The 24244-nt window shown below is 44.4% G+C and overlaps 1 protein-coding gene across 2 annotated transcripts in view; it reads right to left on the bottom strand.

Moving 5' to 3' along the window:
- The window catches only part of INPP1 (inositol polyphosphate-1-phosphatase), a 48696-nt gene that overhangs the window by 15885 nt on the left and 8567 nt on the right, over positions 1 to 24244 (bottom strand). For both annotated transcript variants that reach the window (XM_030209946.1, XM_030209945.1), the window contains exons 2-3: positions 17848 to 17908; positions 9267 to 9467 (exon numbers count right to left, since the gene is read on the bottom strand). In XM_030209946.1, coding sequence (XP_030065806.1) covers positions 9267 to 9467; positions 17848 to 17908 — 262 coding nt within the window. The remainder of the gene's footprint in view (positions 1 to 9266; positions 9468 to 17847; positions 17909 to 24244) is intronic.

Here is a 24244-nt window from a genome sequence, read left to right as displayed (position 1 = left end):
CAGCTACTCACAATCTGTGAATCTCAAATGCTGGATAAACCTTGAGGAGTTTCTGTTCAAGATCAGTGGAGAGATTTGTGTTTAGCAACCCCATCAGGTCAGTCTAAAATACTGTCCACAAAAGGAGGGTAGCCTACTATACAAAGGGGGCAGGGGAACAAAAACCACAAACCCTGCAATTCACTAGCCCTTGCACCTTTCCTTTTGTGATTTTGTCCATGCAAACCTGCTTGTTGTCTCCGAGCATTCCTGTGGTGCTTGTTCAATACCCCCCTCCCCAGGATTATATTTGTTACACCCTTTGTACACTGCAGCTTAGATAGGGTTTTCTTTTTTGACTTGGCAATATACAATTTGCCTTATCTGTGCCACATAACCAACTTTGTTTATATACTTAAAGGTTCAAATTAATCTGATATATTCCTACTCCCCCCCCACCCAATAGTTGACGCTCTGGTCTTGGTGGCAAAGGGAAAAAAACTTTGATAAAACTCGGAGAACTTATCCAGTATACATATAAATAATCTTTTTGTTTTGTTTTAGTTCTGTAACTAACACAGCCAAAACATAAAAGTTTCTTGCAGGAACTGCTTTATTTTACTTTTTGGTCTGTAAGGCTCTCTGTTAAGCTGAATCCATGGCTGTGTGTATACTGCTGGGGTTTTAGGCAATACGTCCTCTTCAACTTACTTGGTGCTTTACCTTAGTTGGATTATCCACTGTCCGACTTTAGACCTCAAAAGATTTTCCGTGGGTGAACAAATGGCCATCGAGAGGGGGAGGTGGGTGGGTGGGGGGAAAGAGTCCCCTGGGTTCGGCCATAACAGTTGCTATGGGGTGGCACAAATGCAAACCTGCATTAAATTCTTCCCCTGTCCCCACCTGGGGCCAGATGCACTAAACTTAACGAGCCAGCAACATGGTTTTTTAAAACTGGTTCTAGCCAGTTTAAGCGCAAGTAGTAAACCGGGACATGCACAAAAGGGTTCTCCAAGCCATGTTCCTGTCACAGTAGCAGCTAACGAAAATGGAATGCAAATTTGCAAATTAGTATTATAATGTGTATGCGATGCAATACCATTTTCTGATCCCCTTACCGTGGAAAACCTAACGGGAGGTCTGCACCTCTCGTTGAGGCTGCTATGAGAGAATCGGAAGGAAAAAAACCCTACAAAACCTTACACCAGTGTCAGCTAAACACACTGTGATTGGCTGAGAAAGACCTGGAGGGGGGCATAATCGAAAGGGACGTCCAAATAGTTTGGACGTCCTCACACGTCCCGATTCTCTCCGGCGGTGGTTGTAAGAAAAACGCGTCCAAGAAGGACGCCCATCAAAAAATCTGTAGAAAAAAAAAGTCCAGTGCTTGTCAGGGACGACCTTTTTTTTTCTGATGTGAAGCCATCTTTGGCATGCGCAGAACAACCAGAATAATGATTGGCTGCTCTGCGCATGTCCAGATGGCCGACTGGCTTCCAAGGAAATCGCGTGCAAATGAGCTAACAGCGAGAAGCTCATTTGCATGCAATTTCCTTCATGCATGCCCTTCCCTTACCGATTCGCTAAGGGATCGGTAAGGGAAGGGCTCTTCCGTGGAGTTTAGTGCATCCAGCCCCTGGTTCAATATCTCTCTCATCTTTCCCTCCTCCCCTCCACAGTGTTCCTGCAGGCTACTGCCAGCATAAAAAAATAAAGCAACCTCCCTCCGTCTGGCCTCAGATGTTCTCCCTGCTTTGTCCCACTTCCTCTGACACAACTTCCCGTGTCCGTACAGGTGGGACCAAGGAGGTTAGATAAAACAGGAGACGAAGTGACGTCAAAACACTGAAGCCACTTAGGTTAGTCTATGTTTCCCGTTCCCTGTGCAGCCGTCATTCTGCGTACACTTACAACAAAGCAAGCAAACCTATGAGCTGCTGCATCCACATTGTTGTTCTTTATTATTGGTAGCATTTTTATATAATCTCACTTATATTTTCAAACATGCTGGCTTGTCCAGTATATGGATGTACACAGAGGAAGTATATAATAACGGAATAGCTTTTCATAGGTAGAGTATTAACTTGTTATAAATCGTAATCAGTGTGTCATTTGGAGGGGCTGGTTATAGGGACACCCTAGCACTGTTATAATCCTGCAGAGATTTTTTTTCTCCTGGTAAAGGGCCACTAAACATATCTATTTATTTATATCCCACATTAAACCTGGGAGCATTTAATTTTTTTTTCCTATGCCTACATCAAAAGAAAAAAATGGAATGTGGAAACTTACTCCTTTTGTTTTGTGGATTGCAGTGGTATATTATAAAAATGCACGTGCCTTTTTTAATTACTACTATTTCACAGAGAGGTACTGAATAATGAGGGAAGGACTTCCTTCATGCAGAAGTTCTGTTTAGCACCAGTCCATATGTGTCAACATTATCCAGTTCAGCACACTATTAGCTGCCAAGTTCATACAAAGTTAATTATGTTCAGTGGAAAATAAATCTGTTGGCTCAAGCTGCCTGCTATGTGAATATTCCATAATTGTTTCATTATTGCTACCACATATTATGGGCATTTGCTTTAAACTTTGTTTTAATTTGTTTATCTAGACCTTACGTGTAAATGGTTTTGCTTTTTAAACCCAAAGGTGAATCCTAAGGGTGGTTGAACAATTAGGCACAAACTGTGTTGTTTCTGACTTTATTTGTTTTGGAGTGCTATGGGTCCTGCTGATCTGTACACCTGAAGTCTGGAATTTTGGAAGATGGAAATGAGAAAATAAAAATTATATTTTGGATATACTCTGTAGAAGTTGTTGTTTATTTTTGCAATGTGATAGAAGCCTGTTCTTGTGTATGCATTTGATAATCTTTGAATAACTGCCTATACTTATGGCTATGATTTATGAACATGTGGCATCATTAAAGGACAGACTTTTAAATGCCCAGTTGGGTATATATGCTAATGTCAACTTTGTTAAATGTTTTAGATAAATTCATCTACTTGTTCCCATGAATAACTGAATTCTATTACTCTGTCTCACTGTATTTTCAAACGTAAGCCACATTGAACCCAAGTTTGCTTGGGACAATGTGGAATATAAATGTTTTTTTTTTTTTAAATCCTTTATCTTCCACCTTTTAAGACCCTGCCTATCCAGCTGGATGGTGATAGCACAAGGAAAGCAAGCTTGGTCCAGTGAAGACTAACTCAAAATAAACTGTTCCTTAGCTGGGCTCCTAGTATTACCATATTGAAAATGTGTCCATGCCATGCCTCTGTGGTTATGTTCCACTAATAAGTTAAGTGATAACTGGCTTTCTTGAAAGAATTATATAACCTTTGGATGCATGACTAGGAATACAAAACAAACTTATTTCTTCAATATCACAATTCCTCATGTACAGCCACAAAACAACCTTTTAGGTTGGATAGTGTTCATAATGAGCTCCTTTTATTATCAACCAGATAGCGATAAGAGTTTTCAGTTCTGGCACAGTATAAGTAATCACAAGAACAAAATATAAGAAACCAATGGACTGCATTAAGGGCTTACAGCCTATTTAATTAGCTCTATAAATAATTCTCACCTCCAACATTCTGAAGCTCAGTCTGGCAGGGAAACACTGAAGCCCAGCACTGTTGGTAGGCTAGGCTGTCAGCACCACTCACTGTCACTCATAGACCCGCCCTCAGCCACACCCCTTCAGCGCATAATTCGCAACCCCAACGTTCTAATGAAGCTGCAACTTCAGAGGTGGTCTAGATCGGAATTTTTCCCCATGAGTGTGTGCCCTGCCCCCGCGTCACAACGTAATGACGTCGAGGGCGGACCACTGACACTCGACTGGTGAAACGGACAACTCACACCACCCTGAACACAGTTGCCGCTGCCTACAGTCCAAACCCGTCCCCCGCACACCTCCAACACCCAGCTTGAAGTCACCAGCCCGACGCACAGCAACAAACAGTGACCTAGGCAGCGGAGCGTGTTTCCCTACTCCTTCCCCTGCCTAGGAATCGCTCCAGACTGGCTGCCAACGTCCCGAACCACCCGCGCACACTAACCGCCCTCCCTCTCCTGATGGGATCATGAAACCGGCGCTAGCAGTAGGGAGGGAGAGCGGGCGGCCAGTCTCCGCCAGTCCACTTAAGCCTTTCTTTTTTTTACCTCAGCGGGGAAGGTGTTCATTTTTGAACACCTTCCCCGCTGAGGTAAAAACAAAAGGCTTAAGTTGACTGGCGGAGACTGACCACCGGCTCTCCCTCTGTACTGCTAGCGCCGGTTTCACGATCACATCACTGATGGAAGGGGGATCATCAGCTGACAGCCGCATAGTGCCTTAAAAGGTGGAGGAGCCCTCGCCGCAATGCCACGCCCCCCCCAGGTCGCCGCCCCCAGCCGTGCAAGGAATGGAAGTGAACCAATCAAGTCCATTGTAAGCAAGGAAGCACGTTGGGATAGCTTAACTGGATATTAGATTTTTAACTTGTATTGATTTATTATGTAGTTTATCTTGATTGCTGTGCTTTCCTGTCATGAATGGAATTCCTATGTCTGTTTATTTGTATATACCAATTTTTTTATATATATGTAAACCGTTCTGTTTTGCAGATGCAATAAGATACGGTATATAAATTAACATAAATAAATAAAATAAATAAATAAATAAATCTCTGCTTCCACTCCCCCACGCAGCCATCATTGCCATACACTCAAAACAAAGCAAGCAAACCTAGGAGTTGCTGCAAAAGCTGTTTTAACTGGATAGACAGTAGCAAAAAAGGGGGGGCTGTAGAGCGAGGGGAATTGCTGGGTGGATACATGGAGGGGGGACCCTGGCACATACTCTCATTCTCACACACACACTTGCACCCAGTCTCACTCTCTCTCTGTCACACACACTCGCACATTCACTCTCTCTCACACACTCACTCTCACACACACTCTCTCAAACATACACACTCCGAGGAAAACCTTGCTAGCGCCCGTTTCCTTTAAAACAGAAACGGGCCTATTTTTACTAGTGTTTAAATAAAAGAGATCTGCATGAAACAAAATATTTATTTTTATTTTGACTTTCAAAACCACTTAACCCTGAAACATGCTCAAAACAGAATAATCCATTTGTGTATCTAAAAGGTAAACATCTACAAAATAGATGAAGTTGTGATTCCATGTGCCTCAATGAAAGGAGAGTTTAATTCTACTTCCTTTTAATTTCAATATATTCCATCATCTTTATAACACAAGGCTTCCCAAAGCAGATTAAAACAACAGTTAAGATGAACTCATCAGGAAACGATATCCTCCCTGAAATTTGGCCATCTGTATTGTATAGAACAGTGTAGAAAAATAAGTGCAAAATACAGAGTTTATAATTGCTGTTTCTACCAGCTAAATTAATTTTTTAAGCTGTTTTAGGGATATAAATATCATGAAATAAAAATTGAATATCTACATATGGAAAGTTTTCAAATAAAATAAAAAGCTGTCACATAATTAAAAAAAAACTCTTAAGGCACTGCATATCCAACTGGGACAGCTTTAGACTTTTTACAGATGGAGAACGCATAGGCAGTCCCTTATTTCTAACAATCTTTTGCTATTGTTTTCAACAGCATTTGCTATTATTTTGGGTGCACTAAAACTGCAGCAAGCTCTGCCTACTGGCTTCAGTAAACTAGATAGGCTCACTTTGTCTCCTGTTTTATTCAACCTCCTTGGGTGGGACACACACAGCAAAGGTAACACTTCAGAGGCCAGGCAGAGGTAAGTTGCTTCTTTTTTATGCTGCTGGCAGCCTGCAAGAACACTGCTGAGGGGAGGAGGAAGAGACAAGAGAGATACTGAACTGGGGCCCAGATGCATCAACCAAACGTAAAAAAAATCTAAAACGTAAAAGTCCTTAACGAATTTTAAAAAACGAAGAATGCACCAAAAAAACAAGCCGCACGTGTTCGGTGCGGTATTGTAAAGTACAATGCATTGAAGATTCGTTAAACTGGTGTAATCCCTGTCGGTAATCGGCCCCTAAAGCATGCGCAGAGCAGCCAAGCATTATGCTGGCTGCTCTGCGCATGCCACAAACGTCAAAACTGCAAAAAAAACCCCAACAACATAAACACGTGGCTCCCCGCTTCCCCCTGCCTCAAAACAAAAATCAAAAAAGGATCGGGAGGGGGCAAAGGCGCTCATCAGGAGCATCCTGTATGGACGGCCTTGCCTCCCCCCCCCGTCCGAGGTCGCCACTGCTCCCCACTTCCCCCCCCCCCCCCCACCGCATTAAATAAAAAAAACAAAAATCAAAGCTTTAGCAGCCCCGGCCCCCCCTCCCTTCCTCTCATCAACTCTTTCTCCCCACAGCTCCGCCTTCCACTATCCTTGCCCGTGCAGCGCCTTCACACAGAGGTGAGAGGTGCTGCGCGGGCCCGGTAAGGCGGAGGGGGAACCGGTGGAGGGGGGAGCGGCGGCAATGACCTCAGGGGTGGCGGGAGGCGGAGCTGTGGGGAGAAAGAGTTGATGAGAGAAAGGAAGGGAGGGGGGCCAGGGCTGCTAAAGCTTTGATTTTTGTTTTTTTAATTTAATGCGGGGGGGGGGGGGGGGGGGGCAAGGCCGTCCATAAAGGACGCTCCTGACGAGCGCCTTTGCCCCCTCCCAATCCTTTTTTTTCACTTTTACATTGATGCAGAGGGAGCGGGGAGCAGCAGCGACCTCGGGTGTCAATAAAGTACGTCCCAGATGCGTGTTTTCGCCCCCCTCGCTTTTTTTTTGTTTTTACATTAAAGTTTTTAGTCGGACTGCCCTAACGACAGGTACAGACCTGTCGTTAGCCTTTCCGGCAGTTTTCCAGCGTTAGGGCAGGCGGAAAACTTAAGTGCATCTCATTTCAAGAGGGTTTCTACACAATTTGCTCATCTGCATTCCGTTTTCATTTGCTGCTACCGTCGTCGGAAATTAGGCTTTAATGCATGCCAGGGTAGGAAAACTGTTCGTTAAAGGGTCGTTAAAGTTTAGAGCATCTGGCCCTGGGTGTCATGGGTATGGTGGCAGCAGCGCTGAGCAGGCAAGGGGAGGCGGTGGTAGCAAGCAGGTGGAGGCAAGGGGAGGCGGTGGTAGCAAGCAGGTGGGGAGTGGGGGGCACATTGTTTGCTTTGTGTCTCGGCAGCCCTGGGTGAACACTCAGATGTCCCTCTGCTTTAAACTCTTTTACTGCAAGGCAAAGCCTTTTACCCTGCTACAGGAACACATACTTAAGGGCTTTCTGCCTCTTTCTCTGCCTTTGCTCTTCCACTACACTCCGACTCCCTTAGCCTCTTTGATTATGGCACCAGAAAAAAAAAACATGGGGAGCTTATGGCTCAGTCATAATCAAGAACCTGCAAGGGTTGCTTCTTTTGGTCTCAACAGGCAGCATCAATTGGAACCAGAAATGGCTCTTCCTCATTACATGATTTTTCCATACCAAAACAGATAAGTACAAGAACGCACTGTCCTGGCAGAACACACAGCAAACACTATTCTCTCTCCTGGAGCTGGTCACCCATATATTTGCTGCTTGGCAGCAATTAATCACATGGTGCCAGCAACTGCTCATAGTAAGTACTGATGGGTTATCCTTTATATTTCAACATTTTTATTGATGACAATTCAAAAGAAACACATTCAACAATATGATTTACAGATAGTCAGTTATGAAAAAGTACACAGTAAATACAAAGTAATACTATCCGTCATCAAACTTTTCACATTTTATCCCCCCCCCCCCCTTACTATTAGTGTTTCACTATTATTGACAACAAAGGAGAACTAGGAAACATACAGCTGGTAAATTGACATCATTGTTAACATCCTCTCGTGAGTTAATATTGTACTATATATTCAACTGTGATATAGTGATGACCGGACCTGATTGTCCCCCTACACACCCTTCTGGTAATAATCAAAGTACAACCACCGAGTACATCTAGCGTATCTTATAAGTACTTGATGTCCTTAAATTATTATGCCCAGCATTTTATACAGAATGTAACAGAGTTCCATCAAATATCTCTTAAGATGGGTTATCCTTTAATGATAAGCTGCTTAAGTTAAATAAGTACAAATAGGGGTTAAAGGACTATGGTGAAGGTTAAGGACCCTTAGTTTGCGGGTGTCTCCACACAATAGATTCAAACTAACAAATGGAACCTCAAATCCCCAGATAGGGAGGATTCTATATCCTGCTGGATTTACAATTATGCAACGCAAGACTGCAACATCACCTCTTTGAGCACACTACAAGTTACCCCTCTGGTTTTGGACATTCCACGCCCTGCAGCTAAGTACCGAAGTTTGGTTTTTAGTTATAGTAATGTTCTGCTGGGCTTGTTAGGGAATTTAGTTCAATAAGGGCAGCTTGGGAGCTTTAAGGTTCAGGGGTGGTGGTAACAGGCAGTTTTCTTTGTCTCCGGACCTAGTTCTCTTTAGTTTGGTGATTGGTGAGCTCCACATCACTTTTGGGTAAGGGACAGGAGGAGGTTTTTAAATCACTCGTTTTTCTCAGAGTGAGTTTTTTGCGTGTGATTGGTTTTCCTCTTCTTTGGTCCCTTACGGAGCCTATGATTAAAAACAGACCCCTATAATGGTAGTGGCAGCTCTACATTGAAATTCTCCCTATCTGGGGATTTGAGGTTCCATTTGATAGTTTGAATCTATTGTGTGGAGACACCCGCAAACTAAGTGTGCAAACTCTTTGGATTTATAGAATTATTTCAGTTTGCATTTCCCCGTTTTTTGATGAAGATTAAGGACAAGCATTTGGAGACATCTTCTACATCAATGGTTTTCAAACCAGTCCTTGGGGCACACCTATCCAGTCAGGTTTTCAGGATGTCTACAATTAACCTGCAATAGATAGATCTGCGTACAGAAGCGGCAAAGCATGCAAATCTATTGAATGCTCATTGCAGACATCCTGAAAACCTGACTGGCTAGGTGCAGGGCTGGTATTAGGAGGTAAAAAACAGGGCAACTGCCTTGGGCCCCCATACCACAGAGGACCCCAAACCTGCCTCAAGCTAAAGGAGGCATAGGCTGAAGGCCAGCTTTTGGGCCCCCTCCCTGATTTCTGCTCTGGGCCCCTGAATGTCTAACACTAGCCCTGGCTAGGTGTGCCTAGAGAACTGGGTTGAGACCCCCTGTCCTTCATATACAAACTAATTATGGTTACATAGAGATAAGCTATCAAATTAATTCCCACACTTAAAATATAAAACAAGTATACTTTATCAGCTTACCTATAGGATCCACCCATATTCCCAAAGTGCTCTGTGGCACCTCTAACTTCACAGCATCCAGCACTGGGTCTGTAATGGGAATATCTTGATGTACAACTCTTGCCAGCACCTCAGCTGCTACCATTTTACCATTCAGGACTTGGTTAAGAAGAGCTGCTGTTTCCTCTTCTGTGGGACACACTTTAACTGTGATCACATCTCCTAGAAAAGTCGCATGTGTTACATACACCATGAAATATAACTTCAAATCATTGCCACCGAGAGCTAAATGTACTAAGAATTATTCTATAGACAAGACAGGACTAGAATTAGCAGAGTCTGAAAATTCTGAGCTGCAAAAGCACTACAGAATCCACTGTTGCCATCCATTCACTCACCTCACCAAAGACAGACAGCAGCAACATCAGCTTCTTTACCCCCCCCCCCCCCACTCAAAAAAAAAAAAAACTCCTAATGACAGACATATAATTGGACATAACACTTCACATTCTGAAGTGTGAAGAAATACAAGATCTCTGCAAAACTTCATTCACAACTTATAAATCAAACTTCCCATACCATAACAGCATTAACTATCAGACTCAAATAGCAACAATCCTATCAATGAAAATATAGCACCATTACTACACCAGGTCCTAGAGCATCAATACACCACCTACTGGATAAGCATGCGGAGAGGAAGTGATGTCATAAACACAAACAGACTTAAGAGCCCAGCTCATGAAGTCCAATGTAATAACCCCCCCCCCCCCCTCTCCCTTTTTACTGACTGTAGCTACCCTCAAGTACCAGAGAACAGCTGAAACTACCATGGCAGCGAAAAAGAAAGTTCAGGACATATGTACTTTCGCTTGTGCAGTTCAGGACCTGTCAGAACATGCTGTGTCTAAGATGGTGGTGAAGTCAGGACATCTAGAAGAAATGTGTACTTCTTGTGAGCCTTGCAGCAAGCAACAGAAGACAACAGTATACAGTAACCACTACAGAGAAAGAAATTAAGCAGAGGATGGATGAACAAGGAAGCTATCACAAGCATGAAGTTTGATGATCTTGGGGACCTTCACGCAGTATGGCAGAATTGAGCCAGCTGCTCCAAGAAATGGAAAACAAAATACCAGAGCATGATTAGGACACTGGAGTGTAAACAACAACACTACAAGGAGTTGCAGCTAGTAATGAGGAGATTCTCCTAAAATTGGAAGACAATGAGAACTGCTCACAGCACAATAATTTGAGAGTCTGTGGAGTCCCTTTAGCAACACAGCGGAATTCCTCCAGAAGGTCTATCATAAGTTCTTGCTTGAGGTGGGGGTTAATGATGAGCTGTGAAAAAAAGCAACACAAGAGTCTTTCAAGACTGGATTAGACAATGGTTCTTTATTCAAAGGCCTGACACGGGCCTTGTTTCGGTGTCACAGCGTCTGCGTCATGGGTCTATCACATATGCACGGCAAAAGTCTAGATGAAACCATTAAAAAAACAGTCCGGGTCTACTCGTTCTTTAATGTATTAATTCTCTTCAACAGATGCCAAGCAGATCTGTCAAACTCTCAGGCTGAGTTGTGAGCAGGAAGGCGGCTGCTAATCATGGCCTTGGTTAACTTCAAGAAATTACTTACCTGTTTTAGCAATGGAGTTGATATTGGTTAATTTTAGTTGGTCAATGACCTTTTTGGCTGATGGAGGGGAGTGGATGATTGGCTATTCAGGAACAGTCATGGGGTGGCTGGGTTGGAAGGCTGGGCTTGGGCATTTCTGCAATTGGGGTCTCGCTTCCTTTGTGGCCTGGACAGTTAGGGGCAGGCCTATTTGATTATGGTTGTGAGAAAGGGGTGAGGAGATTGGAAATTGGATTGGAAGGATGGCTTAAAAAGATGGGGGGGGGGGGGTGCAGGTGTTCTGATGGGAGGGTGCACTTTGAATTTTCTAGGAAATTAGAATGGGTCCAGGCTGCTGGGGTTGAATGAATGAGACTATTAAGCTTCAATAGTAAGAGAGAAATAGCAAGCAAATAAATGGTGACCGTGCATAGGGTATTTTTGTCTCCTTGAATGTAAGAGGTTTAAACAGTCCCCAAATGTGTCCGCTTTATTTCAGAGAAGTGAGTAGATTAAATATGGGAACTGGTTTCCTCCAGAAATCTCACAGGTGAGAATTTACTAGTGTACATGGATGTTCCCCATATCTTTTGTGCATCAAATAGAAATAGGAAAAAGGCAAATGGGGTGGCCATAGCTATAACATGAACACTGCAGTTTCAATTCCAAGATATTATGAAAGCTAAGGAGGGATGCTATGTGCTTTTGATGGTAATAATGTCAAGAACAATATACATTGTTAAATATTTATGCCCCAAACACTGAACAAAAGGCATTTTATAATGAGCCGGTACTTATTCTAGGAAGGTATATGGTAGGCCATTTCATCAAAGGGGATGATTTTAACCTCACTTTACAATGGTAATTGGGTAACATTTTTAGATTGGGGAGCAACAGACCACAGAGGGCTACACTGAGTAGTCTTATTAATAAATATGACCTGACTGATGTTTGGTGGCACCTCTGACCCTCAGCTCATGACTATTTCTATTATTCTAGAATCGATTATTGGCTGCTGGACAAGACTTAGTGCCCAGTGTAAATGATAGCACTAAAGAAATATGAGTGTGGTCGGATCACGCTCTAATCACACTGACCCTGACAGTGGGCAAGACAGATGTAGAGTACAAATACTGGAAGAGTAACAACAATAGTTTGCTTGATCACCCAAAAAAGTTGCCAGCAACTGCCAAAGAATCTTAAAGATTTTCTAAATATTAATGACACAGATTAAGTCAACCCAGTGTTACTGTGGGAAAGCTTTAAAATGGTGATAAAATGCAACCTTATAGCAACTACCTATAAAAGAAGGAGGGGGAGATGAAAAGAACAGCTTTGCTCCAAAACATATACAAGCTAGAGCAGGAACATAAAGCCAAGGGTAACAAGAACACCCTATCACTCTTAGAAAAGGTGTGTTTAGAGCTGAGAAATCTTGAATTTTAACCTCCAGAGGAATGACAAGCGAGGTGATTAAATTTGCAGATGACACAAAATTATTCAAAGTTGTCAAAACACATGCGGATTGTGAAAAATTGCAGGAAGATCTTAGGAAACTGGAAGCAGGGCCGTGCCGATGCGGTAAGCGAGGTAAGCGCCGCAGGGGGGCGCCCACCTCTGGAGGGCGCCGCCGCGGTGCTTACCCTCGCCCCGCACCAGCCCTTTAAATTTATTTGCCGACGCGATAGCGAGCGCAGCACCTCGTGTGGAAGTAAAGGAAGCGGATCCGATCATCTCATTGGGCCTTCCCTCACTGTCCCGCCCTCCTCTGACGCAACTTCCTATTTCCTCTAGGGCGGGACAGTGAAGGAAGGCCCAATGAGATGATCGGATTCGCTTCTTTTACTTCCACACGAGGTGCTGCGCTCGCTATCGCGTCGGCAATTTCTTTTTAAAGACGGGTGGCAGGGAGGGAGAAGACGAGGCAGGGTGAGGGTGGGGGACAGAAGGGGTGACCGTGAAGGTGGGGGAGGACTCGGATAGCAGAAGGGACTGGGTGGGAGACAGATGGGGTGAGGGGGACTCGGATGGGCAGAAGGGACTGGGTGGGAGCCAGATGGGGTGAGGGGGACTCGGATGGGCAGAAGGGACTGGGTGGGAGACAGATGGGGTGAGGGTGGGGGGCACTTGGATAGCAGAAGGGACTGGGTGGGAGACAGATGGGGTGAGGGGGACTCGGATGGGCAGAAGGGACTGGGTGGGAGACAGATGGGGTGAGGGTGGGGGGCACTTGGATAGCAGAAGGGACTGGGTGGGAGACAGATGGGGTGAGGGGGACTCGGATGGGCAGAAGGCCAGGGACTGGGTGGGAGCCAGATGGGGTGAGGGGGACTCGGATGGGCAGAAGGGACTGGGTGGGAGACAGATGGGGTGAGGGTGGGGGGCACTTGGATAGCAGAAGGGACTGGGTGGGAGCCAGATGGGGTGAGGGGGACTCGGATGGGCAGAAGGGACTGGGTGGGAGACAGATGGGGTGAGGGTGGGGGGCACTTGGATAGCAGAAGGGACTGGGTGGGAGACAGATGGGGTGAGGGGGACTCGGATGGGCAGAAGGGACTGGGTGGGAGACAGATGGGAGAAGGGGCATGGAGCTGGAACTGGGGTCTGAAAAGTGAGCAGGAGGGAGAATGGGGTCATGCCTGGGGCAGGGGTGGATGGGAGAATCAATGGATCTGGAACTAGGGGCAGCCGCAGGTGGGAACTGGGAGCCGAAAAGAGGGGGCAGTGAGAGAGGGGGGATAGATCCTGGATGGAATGGGGAGTGAGAGGGAGGGCAGACCCTGAATGGATGGGAGGGGGAAAGAGAGAGGACAAATGGTGAATCGAAGGAGCAGAGAGAAAGGGCAGACAGTGGATAGAAGGGAGTGAAAGAGCAGACAGTGGATGGAAGGGGGCAGAGATAGAGGGCAAATGCTAGAGGGAAAGGAGAGAGAGAGGGCAGATGGTGGATGGAAGGGGGAGAGAGAGATGGCAGACTGGGGCAGATGGTGGATGGAAGGAGCAGAAATAGAGGGCAGATGTGGATGGAAGGGACATTAGAGAGGGCAGACACTTGAGAGCAGAGAGAGAGCGAAGACAGATGCTGGATGGAAGGAAGACGGTGAAAAGAAGATAAGGAAAGCAGAAACCAAAGACAACAAACTGTAAATATATATTTTTATTATTTTGCTTTAGGATATAGTATTTTAGCTGTGTTAATAAATGTTTATAAATAGAACATGTAAATAAGGTAATCTTTTTATTGGACTAATTTTAATACATTTTGACTTAACTTTCAGAGAACAAAACCCCCTTCCTCAGATCAGGATAGGATACTGTAACAGCACTATACTGTATTGACCTGAGGAAGGAGATTTTGGCCTCTGGAAGCTAAATGTATTAGTCCAATAAAATGGTATTATTTTATTTTCTGTATTTGTTTTATTTCTATTTGTTAATTTGTAAAGTGGTGATTGGTATTTGTTAGTTTTTTCAAATTTACATCTGCTGTCTTTATATTTTGCACAGTACTAGGGGACAGTTTCTGTTTCTGTGGTGTTGCATTGTATGCAGAGTCTGGCATCGGGGGTTCAGTTTAATTTTTGTCTAAATAGAAAGTTTATGATTACTTATCCTATAGTGGATTAGGGTGTATCTGTGTTTGAAAAAGACATGGCTTTCAGTTGGCATTGACTGTGCAGGATCTACGATCTGTACTATTCTGTCTGGTTTCGTTTTACAATAGGTGAATTGATGTTCTAGTGCTCACTGTAGTGTTTAAGATGCTTTCCTTTTCCTTGTGTAACTCGTAGAAATGACTGCTTATGGTATGGTAAAATTGCTCTATAGGTCGTGAGTGTTTTGTATTCTCGGTATGCCTAGTACTGGATTGGGGGGGGGGGGGTGTTAAACAATGACCGGCCCCGGGTGTCAACTACCCTAGCTACGCCACTGCTGACGACGTCTCCCTTCCCTTACACTCGTTGGTTCCCTCAGTGTCCCGCCTTCTTCTGACGTCAGAAGAAGGTGGACACTGAGGGAACCAAGAGCGCAAAGGGAAGGGAGACGTCGGCAGCGCTCCGCTTTCACTGACGCTGCTGCGACCGGAAGTAAAAGATTTAAAGGCCCCAGGGTGCGGAGGGAAGGGCAGAGAGGCATGGATGGGAGGGCAGGGCCCAGGGAGAGGACAAATTGCTGGAAGGGAAGGGGAGGGGAGAGAGGATTGCTGGCTATGGATGGAGGAGGGAAGGGCAGAGAGGGGCAAGGATGGACATGGGGGCCCAGGGAGAGGACAAATTGCTGGAAATGGAGGGGAGGGGATAGAGGAGGCAAGGATTGCTGGCTATGGATGGAGGAGGGAAGGGCAGAGAGGGACAAGGATGGACATGGGGGCCCAGGGACAGGACAAATTGCTGGAAATGGAGGGGAGGGGAGAGAGGAGGATTGCTGGGTATGGATGGAGGAGGGAAGAGCAGAGAGGGACAAGAATGGACATGGATGGGAGGGCAGGACCCAGGGAGAGAGGAGAAATTGCTGGAAATGGATATAGAGCAAGAAATGAAGAAGAAAGGAGAAAAGTAAAGAAATAAATGGAAAGGAAGCCCTGGAAATGGAGTTAAGAGGACATATAGCAGCAGAATCAGATACTGGACCAGCATGATTAAAAAAAGAAAGTCACCAGACAACAAAGGTAGAAAAAATTATTTTATTTTCATTTTAGCGTTTGGAATATGTCCACTTTGAGAATTTACATCTGCTATCTTATTTTGCAATGTATAGCAATTAGTTTCTAAGAATATTGCTGACAATTCCTTTCAGTGTGGCAAGTGGTGAGCGATCATTTTCATGGGGGGGGGGCGTGATCATTTTCACGGGGGGGGGGGGGGGGGGGGGGGGGCGCCAACTGATAGTCTGCAGGGGGGCGCCAGAGACCCTAGGCACGGCCCTGACTGGAAGACTGGTTATGTAAATGACAGATGAAATTTAGGGCCCTGTTTACTAAGGTGCGCTAGCATTTTTAGTGCACTCTAAAATTATCATGCGCTAAACGCTAGAGACACCCATATATTTCTATGGGTGTCTCTAGTGTTAGTGCGGGCTAATTTTTAGCACGTGCTAAAAACACTAGCGCGCCTATAGCACGGCTTAGTAAACAGGGCCCTTAATGTGGACAAGTGCAAAGTGATGCACATGGAATAATCCAAATCATAGTTACCTGATGCTAGGGTCCACTTTAGGAGTCAGTGCTCAAGAAAAAGATCTAGGTGTCATTGTAGACAATACGCTGAAATCTTCTACCCAGTGTTCAGCAGGAGTCAAAAAAGCAAACAGGATGTTAGAAATTATTAGAAAAGGGATGCAAAAGACGACCAAGAATGTTATAATGCCTCTGTATCGCACCATAGTGCGACCTCACCTACAGTATTGCATTCAATTCACATCACCGAACCTCAAAAAAAGATATAGCGGAATTTGAAAAGGTTAAAAGAAGAGCGACCAAAATGATAAAAGGGGATGGAATTCCTCCCATATGAGAAAAAGCTAAAGAGGTTAAGGCTCTTCAGCTTGGAAAAGAGACGGCTGAGGGGGGATATGATTCAGGTAGAATAGGTAAAACTGAATTGATTTTTCACTCTTCAAAATGTACAAAGACCATGGGACACTCAATTAAATCACATGGAAATACTTTTAAAACAAACAGAAGGAAGTATTTTTCATTCAAAGAATAGTTAAGCTCTGGAACTTGTTGCCAGAGGATGTCGTAACCGCGGTTAGCATATCTGGATTTAAAAAAGGTTTGGACAAGTTCCTGGAGGAAAAGTCCACAGTCTGTTATTGAGATAGACATGGGGGAAACCACTGCTTGCCCTGGGATTGATAGCATGGAATGTTGCTACTATTTGGGTTTCTGCCAGGTACTTGTGACACATCGAAGAGAAAATTGGAGATTCTATAGGCACTTATATTACATCAGAAGCAGATTTTAGAAGTACTGGCCTAGATAGAGAGACAAGGGGCTCAGGGGAAAAGACAGGATGGGGATGGATCAGGTTGTATCCAGAGCAGGAGCACACCAAAATCTCTGTCTGGAAGAGCCAGCATTCAGGACACAAGCCCCCGGTACTTATAACTATCTATATCACTGGGCAGCAGCAACAGCTGAAGATTTCACAGTGAGCATTATTGCTTATAATGTTTTAATCTGTATGAGACTCTGCTCATTGGAAGTTATTAAAATACAAACAGCTTTTTCAGAGATGGGGAAAGCAGTAGAAGTAAAGGACATGAATTAAAGTTGAAGAGTGAGACTTGAGAGTAACATCAGGAAATACTTTTTCATGGTGGTGGTCGAGGCGGGAACAAAAACAGCTGCAAAATTCAAAAATATGTGGAATATAGAGGATCCCCTCAAAGCAAAACTCATCAACCTTGCCACTTTAAACAGGGCATAGAGAGGTGTAACCTGCACTGGCAAATACAACTCTGGCAGCCTTGTTATGCAGACTGGCTGGATCATGCAGGTCTTTATCTACTGTCATTTACTATGTTACTATACTACGTACTCAATGTATTATTCACCATGTCAGCCAAGTTTCAGTCATTGCTCAATGATACCTAATGACTGGATTTAAGCCCTAAGTTTACAGGATTCTGTAAAGTATTTGGACATGGACCATGTCCAAGGACTATCACTCCAGTAACTGGATTGAGCTGGGGGAGGGGGATTTACAAACAGGGGAAAAAAAATCTCCAGGTAGTTGCAAATAAAGGCTCTGAGGTAAGGACCCAGCCTTGGTTCCAACTGACCACGAGGAAACTATTGAGCTTAAGAACCCATACAAGCCCCAAACCAAACCATGATTTGAACATGGCGACTTTCAGAAGACTATACACAGGAAACTAACAAACATCAAACAGATAAAATTCATTTTCAAGAAGTATTAGAAACACCCTTATGAAAAAAACAACAACAACAACACAGAAGATACAAAGTCTATACTTACCCAATTCATTAGTAAAGTGATTGCTTTCCTCTCCAGAAATATTGTGCTCTAACCCTGGAAACTAAGATTAGGAATAATGAGTATGTAGGTTAATTCAGAAAAGGACATTATTATTCTAGGTAAAAGAGAATGTGAGGATTTATAGTAAACACAGACATTGACCCTCATGATTCTGCCCATGAAGACCTTTATCTTTAATATGGCTGCTAAAAACAGAAGAGAAGATGAGTAATTATACCTTAAGGAGAGAGGTAGGGATTGCTTTTAACCAAAACTAATGTTTCCCAGTTCTAAGAGGAAGATTTTCTGGCCAGTCCAGCTTTTCACTTTATATCCCAAAGCAAAGTATAGCCTAGATTCTGCCCATTGCAATTAATGCTGCAGGTCCCCTAATGCATCAAGATAGGGTTGCTAGAAGTTTGCTGGCCTTCAATTCCACTCCTGGAACTGGATAACTTGGGAGCTCTGTTTAACCATAGTAACATAGTAGATGACGGCAGAAAAAGACCTGCACGGTCCATCCAGTCTGCCCAACAAGACAAACATATGTGTATACTTTACCTTGATTTGTACCTGCCTTATTCAGGGCACAGACCGTACAAGTCTGCCCAGCAGTACTTCCCGCCTCCCAACCACCAGTCCCGCCTCCCATCACTGGCTCTGGCACAGACCGTATAAGTCTGCCCTCCACTATCCTCGCCTCCCAACCACCAACCCCTCTTCCCCCACCTGCTCCGCCACCCAATTTCGGCTAAGCTTCTGAGGATCCATTCCTTCTGCACAGGATTCCTTTATGCATATCCCACGCATGCTTGAATTCCGTTACCATTTTCATCTCCACCACCTCCCGCGGGAGGGCATTCCAAGCATCCACCACCCTCTCTGTGAAAAAATACTTCCTGACATCTTTCCTGAGGCTGCCCCCCCTTCAACCTCATTTCATGTCCTCTCGTTCTACCGCCTTCCCATCTCCGGAAAAGATTTGTTTGCGGATTAATACCTTTCAAATATTTGAACGTCTGTATCATATCACCCCTGTTCCTCTTTTCTCCAGGGTATACATGTTCAGGTCAGCAAGTCTCTCTTCATACGTCTTGGAACGCAAATCCCGTACCATTCTCGTAGCTTTTCTTTGCACCATTTTTTTAACATCCTTCGCAAGGTACGGCCTCCAAAACTGAACACAATACGCCAGGTGGGGCCTCACCAACGACTTGTACAAGGGGATCAACACTTCCTTTCTTCTGCTGATCACACCTCTCTCTATATACAGCCTAGCAACCTTCTCGCTACGGCCACCGCCTTGTCACACTGTTTTGTTGCCTTCAGATCCTCGGATACTATCACCCCAAGATCTCTCTCCCCCTCAGTACCTATCAGACTCTTACCGCCTAACACATAAGTCTCTTTGGGTTTCTACTCCCTAAGTGCATCACTTTGCATTTCTTCGCATTGAATTTTAATTGCCAAACCTTAGACCATTCTTCTAGCTTCCTCAGATCCTTTTTCATGCTTTCCACTCCCTCCCGGGTGTCCACTCTGTTGCAAATCTTAGTATCATCCGCAAATAGGCAAACTTTACCGTCCAACCCTACGGCAATGTCACTCACAAATATATTGAACAGAATCGGCCCCAGCACCAGTATAAGAAAAAAGAGTGAAGAGATTCCTCCAAAAACAAACCCCCACCCCCTCTCTTTAGGTTAATCTTCACTGATGGTTTCTTCAAGTGTACCAAAGCTATACCTGGTCTGATGGTTTGTTTGTTTTCTGAACATGAATGTCCTATGCCAAGCCTTCAAATGTTCAGCATTGCTACCCTGGAGTTTTTGTCCTTTGTAAAGAATTTCTACATTGTTTTGATATTAATATCCAGTAGTCTGTGATTCAATCTGAATTGTGCCCCTACCTCCCAAGGCTGTACCTAGGGAGGTAGGGGCGCCATTTCTAACTGTCCATTGTCTTGTTCTCTTGGCCATAGTATAGTGGGCAGAGAGAGAGCCTCAGGGGGTGTATTTCACAGTGAAAAGTTCTGACTCGGTATAGTCCTGCTGTCTTCTATTTTTTGAAAAACATCTTTCCACAAGAACACCCAACCTTAGTATTCCTTTGCTTCTACTCTACCTGCCAAGCAGAGTAGTCCCACTTGATTTCCAGATACCACAGGCTACAAGTATTCCTCTGAAAGATACTGTAACCTCCATTTGATTTTTCACCAAATTTGACAGTAGAGGTAATTGTGGCTGTCCATAAGCACCTTACCAGAAGGAAGAGGTTAATGAAATAAGCTGAAGAAAATGCTTTGCTTTCCTCAGCTTATTTCATTAATTTTGTTCTCCTACAGCAGTATTCCAATAGCTAAGAATGTACTGATAAAGCTATGTGCCCTTCTTTGCAACATTCCTTAATTTCTAGTCACCTAGGATTACAATAGGAACATACACAATCTAATAAACAATACAACATTAATAACATCCCATAACCCTTTCCCATACTCCAGTAACATTGCAGTAACATCAGTTCATCTCTGGCCTACTCACTAACATCCCAAAAGCTTTTGAAAAAAGTATGTCTTCAGCTGTTTCTTAAACAAAGAAATGTCAATAGACACAGGGCTGGTCTTAGCAATTGCGAGGCCCCCTGCCCCCACCTAGCCCTGCCCTTGTTGACAAGATGTGTTTTAACATTTTTTATTTATGAAATTTAAAATAAAGACAAATCAAGCAAAACATGTACAGAAAAACTAATTCAAATAAGTACAATGCTATCTAGACCATTATATAGGATGAAGCCAGTAGGCAGAGCTTGCCACCATTTTCATTCGCCCAGAACAATAGCAAATGCTACTGAAAACAATAGCAAAGGATTATTAGAAATGAAGAACTGCCTATGCGTGGTCCATCTGTAAAAAGTCAAAAGCTGTTCCAATGGGATAGGCAGTGCCTTAAAAGATAAACTCTGTATTTTGTGCTCATTTTTCTATACATTAGAGATGGCCAAATTCAGTGAGGATATCCTTTTTCCTGATGGGTTCATCTTAACAGATGTTGTAATCTGCCTTAGGACGCCTGGTGTTATAAAGATGGACTATATTTATTTATTTATTGCATTTGTACCCCACATTATCCCACCTTTTTGCAGGCTCAATGTGGCTTACAGGGTGTTAATTTGGTATGATCATTACATAGTATTAGATACAGTCGGTAATAAAGTTGGAAGTAAAAGAGGAGTTAGTTAGAAGGTAGTGGGTAAGGTCGTGTCGAAGAGTTTTAGAGCGTTTGGGTGATGTACGGAGTAGTATGATTCCTCAAGGATTGTTTTTGTATGCTATGTTGAAGAGAAATGTCTTCAAAGATTTGTAGTTTGATTCATCGAGGATTATTTTTGTAGGCTTTGTTGAAGAGAAATGTCTTCAAAGATTTGCGAAAGTTGGTTAAGTTGTCCGTGGTTTTCAGGGTCTTGGGTAGTGCGTTCCATAGCTGTGTGCTTTTGTACGCGAAGGTAGTAGCGTATGCCTGTTTGTATTTGGTTCCTTTACAGCTGGGGAAGTTCAGGTTGAGGAACTTACGGGCTGATCTTCTGGCATTTCTGGGTGGTAAGTCTATTAGGTTCAGCATGTAGATTGGGGCCTCTGCGTGAATGATTTTGTATATGGTCGTGCAGATCTTGAACTCAATTCGTTCCTTGAGCGGGAGCCAGTGTAGTTTCTCTCTTAGGTGTTTTGCGCTTTCGTATTTGGGTTTTCCAAAAATAAGACAGGCTGCGGTGTTCTGGGCTGTTTGGAGTTTTTTAATGGTCTGTTCTTTACATCCAATGTACAAAGCATTGCAGTAGTCCAGGTGACTTATCACTATTGATTGTACCAAGGTGCGGAAGACGTATCTAGGGAAAAAAGGTTTTATTCTTTTGAGTTTCCACATTGAGTAGAACATTTTTTTCGTTGTGTTCTTCACATGGGTATCGAGTGTGAGGTTTCGATCAATAGTGACTCCCAGAATTTTCAGATTTTCTGAGATGGGAAGTGTGCAGTACGGTGTGGTTATGGTAGGATAGTTGCTTGTGTTGTATTGGGATGTGAGGACCAGACATTGAGTTTTTTCTGCGTTCAGTTTTAACTTGAATGAGTCCACCCAAGAGTGCATGATGTGGAGGCTCTGATTGATCTCGTTGGTTATTTCGTTTAGGTTATTTTTAAACGGGATATAGATCGTTACGTCGTCCGCATATATATAGGGGTTAAGGTTCTGATTTGCTAGTAATTTGGCCAGTGGTGTCGTCATCAGGTTGAAAATAGTTGGCGAGAGGGGGGGATCCCTGAGGAACTCCGCACTCCGGTGTCCAGGTTGGTGATCTGTCATTGTTCGTAGCTACTTGGTAGGACCTGGTAGTGAGGAAGCCTTTGATCCAGTTGAGAACTGGGCCTCCGATTCCAAAATATTCTAATAAGTGTAGTAATATTTCATGGTCTACCATGTCGAAGGCACTAGACATGTCGAATTGTAGTACGAGTATATTTTTGCCGGTTGCAATTATTTTTTTGAATGAGTTCATTGCAGACACAAGTACAGTTTCAGTGCTGTGGTTTGATCTGAAACCTGACTGGGACTCATGTAGGATTGAGTGTTTGGTTAGGTATTCCGTGAGTTGTTTCGTCACTATGCCCTCCATCAGTTTTGTTATGAGCGGGATGGAGGTGACTGGTCGGTAGTTTGTTAGGTCCATTGTGCTTTTCTATTGAAACTAAATGGAAGTAATATTAAACCCACCTTTCATTAGGCCACATGAAATCACATCTTCACTTCTCACAGGTCTCCTGTTCTCAATCTAACCTCCTTGGGCTCCCCCACCTCCCATGTCCCGCCCCTGCTTCAAAACCGCAGCCAGCCCCTCTCCCGGTTCAAAGCCGCGGCTCCTTCCCGCAGCGGTTCTGAGCACTAAACAAAAAATAAATAAATAAAAAAAAGAGCTGATGGATGGTATAGAGTCACATGCTGCAACACTCTGCTGGAACAGCAGCAGGAAGTGTGTCACAGGGGGAGGTTCTGGCAGAGCCTGGCTGTGAGCCTGTCTGCGAGTGTTGCAGCATATGGCGCTATACCAGCAGCTCCTTTTCTTTTTAGTACTCAGAGCCGCGGGTTTGAGGCACAGAGGGGAGAGAACGGGTCATGAGATATAGGGGAGCCAGTAGAGACAAAAGAAAAGAAAACACTGCTGTGGCAGGAAAGGAGGGAGAGACACTGGATTTCAGGTGGGGAGAAAGAGAGAGAGGGACATGCCAAGGCTGCCATGGGGCCCTTGAGAGTAAGAAGTCCTGTGCGACCGCCCCTAAGACCGGCCCTGAATAGACAAGCACAGATACATTGGCAGTTTGTTCCACAACAAAGGGCCTACAAACTGCTTCCCTTGTGGCAAAAAAAGATATCCTAGTCAGAGCTGGAATTGAAAGCTGTGTGCCCCATCTGACCTCAAAGCTATGTCCTCATCTCTAACACCTCCTGTTCCACGCATCCACCACTCTTTCCTCAGGTTACTGAGTCTACCCCCTTTCACCTTCATCCTCTGTCCTCTCATTCCAGAGCTTCCTTTCAATTGAAAGAGACTTGCATCCTGTGTATTACTGTCATGGAGATATTTAAATGTAGAAGTTTTTTTTGTTGATGTCTCTGCACAATCTAAGAGAAGTTTTGACTTCTTTTAATTAAGTTTGAAAGTCATAGCCTTTGCTGAAATAACTCATTGAATACAGCAGTATCTTTATATAGACAAGACGGCTGCATAGAAGAAAGCTCCAAAGTGAGCTCATGGCCCCCGCATCCCAGCACAGGATGGATGCACCGACTGAGAGCACCCGACGGATGGGGAGCAAACAGGAGAAAGAACCAGATCGGTAGACATCTAAACAGCGGTCCGGTGACAGTGGCACAGATTACCTCTACCACACCGGATCGGGCATGCACATGGCTGCTGGTGCATGCAGCTACTGGCAGCAGCACCTCAGTACTGGGATCAGCTGTGTCCTGGATTTGCAGATACGTGACTGTGGATCCCTGGGACCAAACAGAGTCAGCATCGCCGCTCCACCAGTGCTGACTCACGAGGCAGAAGACCTTCAGGAGGCACTTCACATGGCCGCATAAAAGGAAACTCCGAAGAGAGATCCTGGCCCCCTGAATAAGAGCACCCAACCTGCAAGAACCAGCGAGAACGGGCCAGATTGGGAGACGTCCAAATGGCAGCCTGGTAAGTGCAGATCGGGAGACATCCAAACGATGGCCTGGGAAAAGGCGGTGGCACAGATTGTCTATGCCATGTTGCATCAAGCACACACATAGCTGCCGACACATGCCGCCATCGGCAGCAGCATCTCCAAACCGAGATCAACTGTGTCCCAGCTTCA

The sequence above is a fragment of the Microcaecilia unicolor genome, chromosome 7, assembly GCF_901765095.1.
Source record: "Microcaecilia unicolor chromosome 7, aMicUni1.1, whole genome shotgun sequence".
NCBI lineage: Eukaryota > Metazoa > Chordata > Amphibia > Gymnophiona > Siphonopidae > Microcaecilia > Microcaecilia unicolor.
Note: the sequence above shows the minus strand (reverse complement) of the source record. Positions and strands in the feature narration are given on the sequence as shown.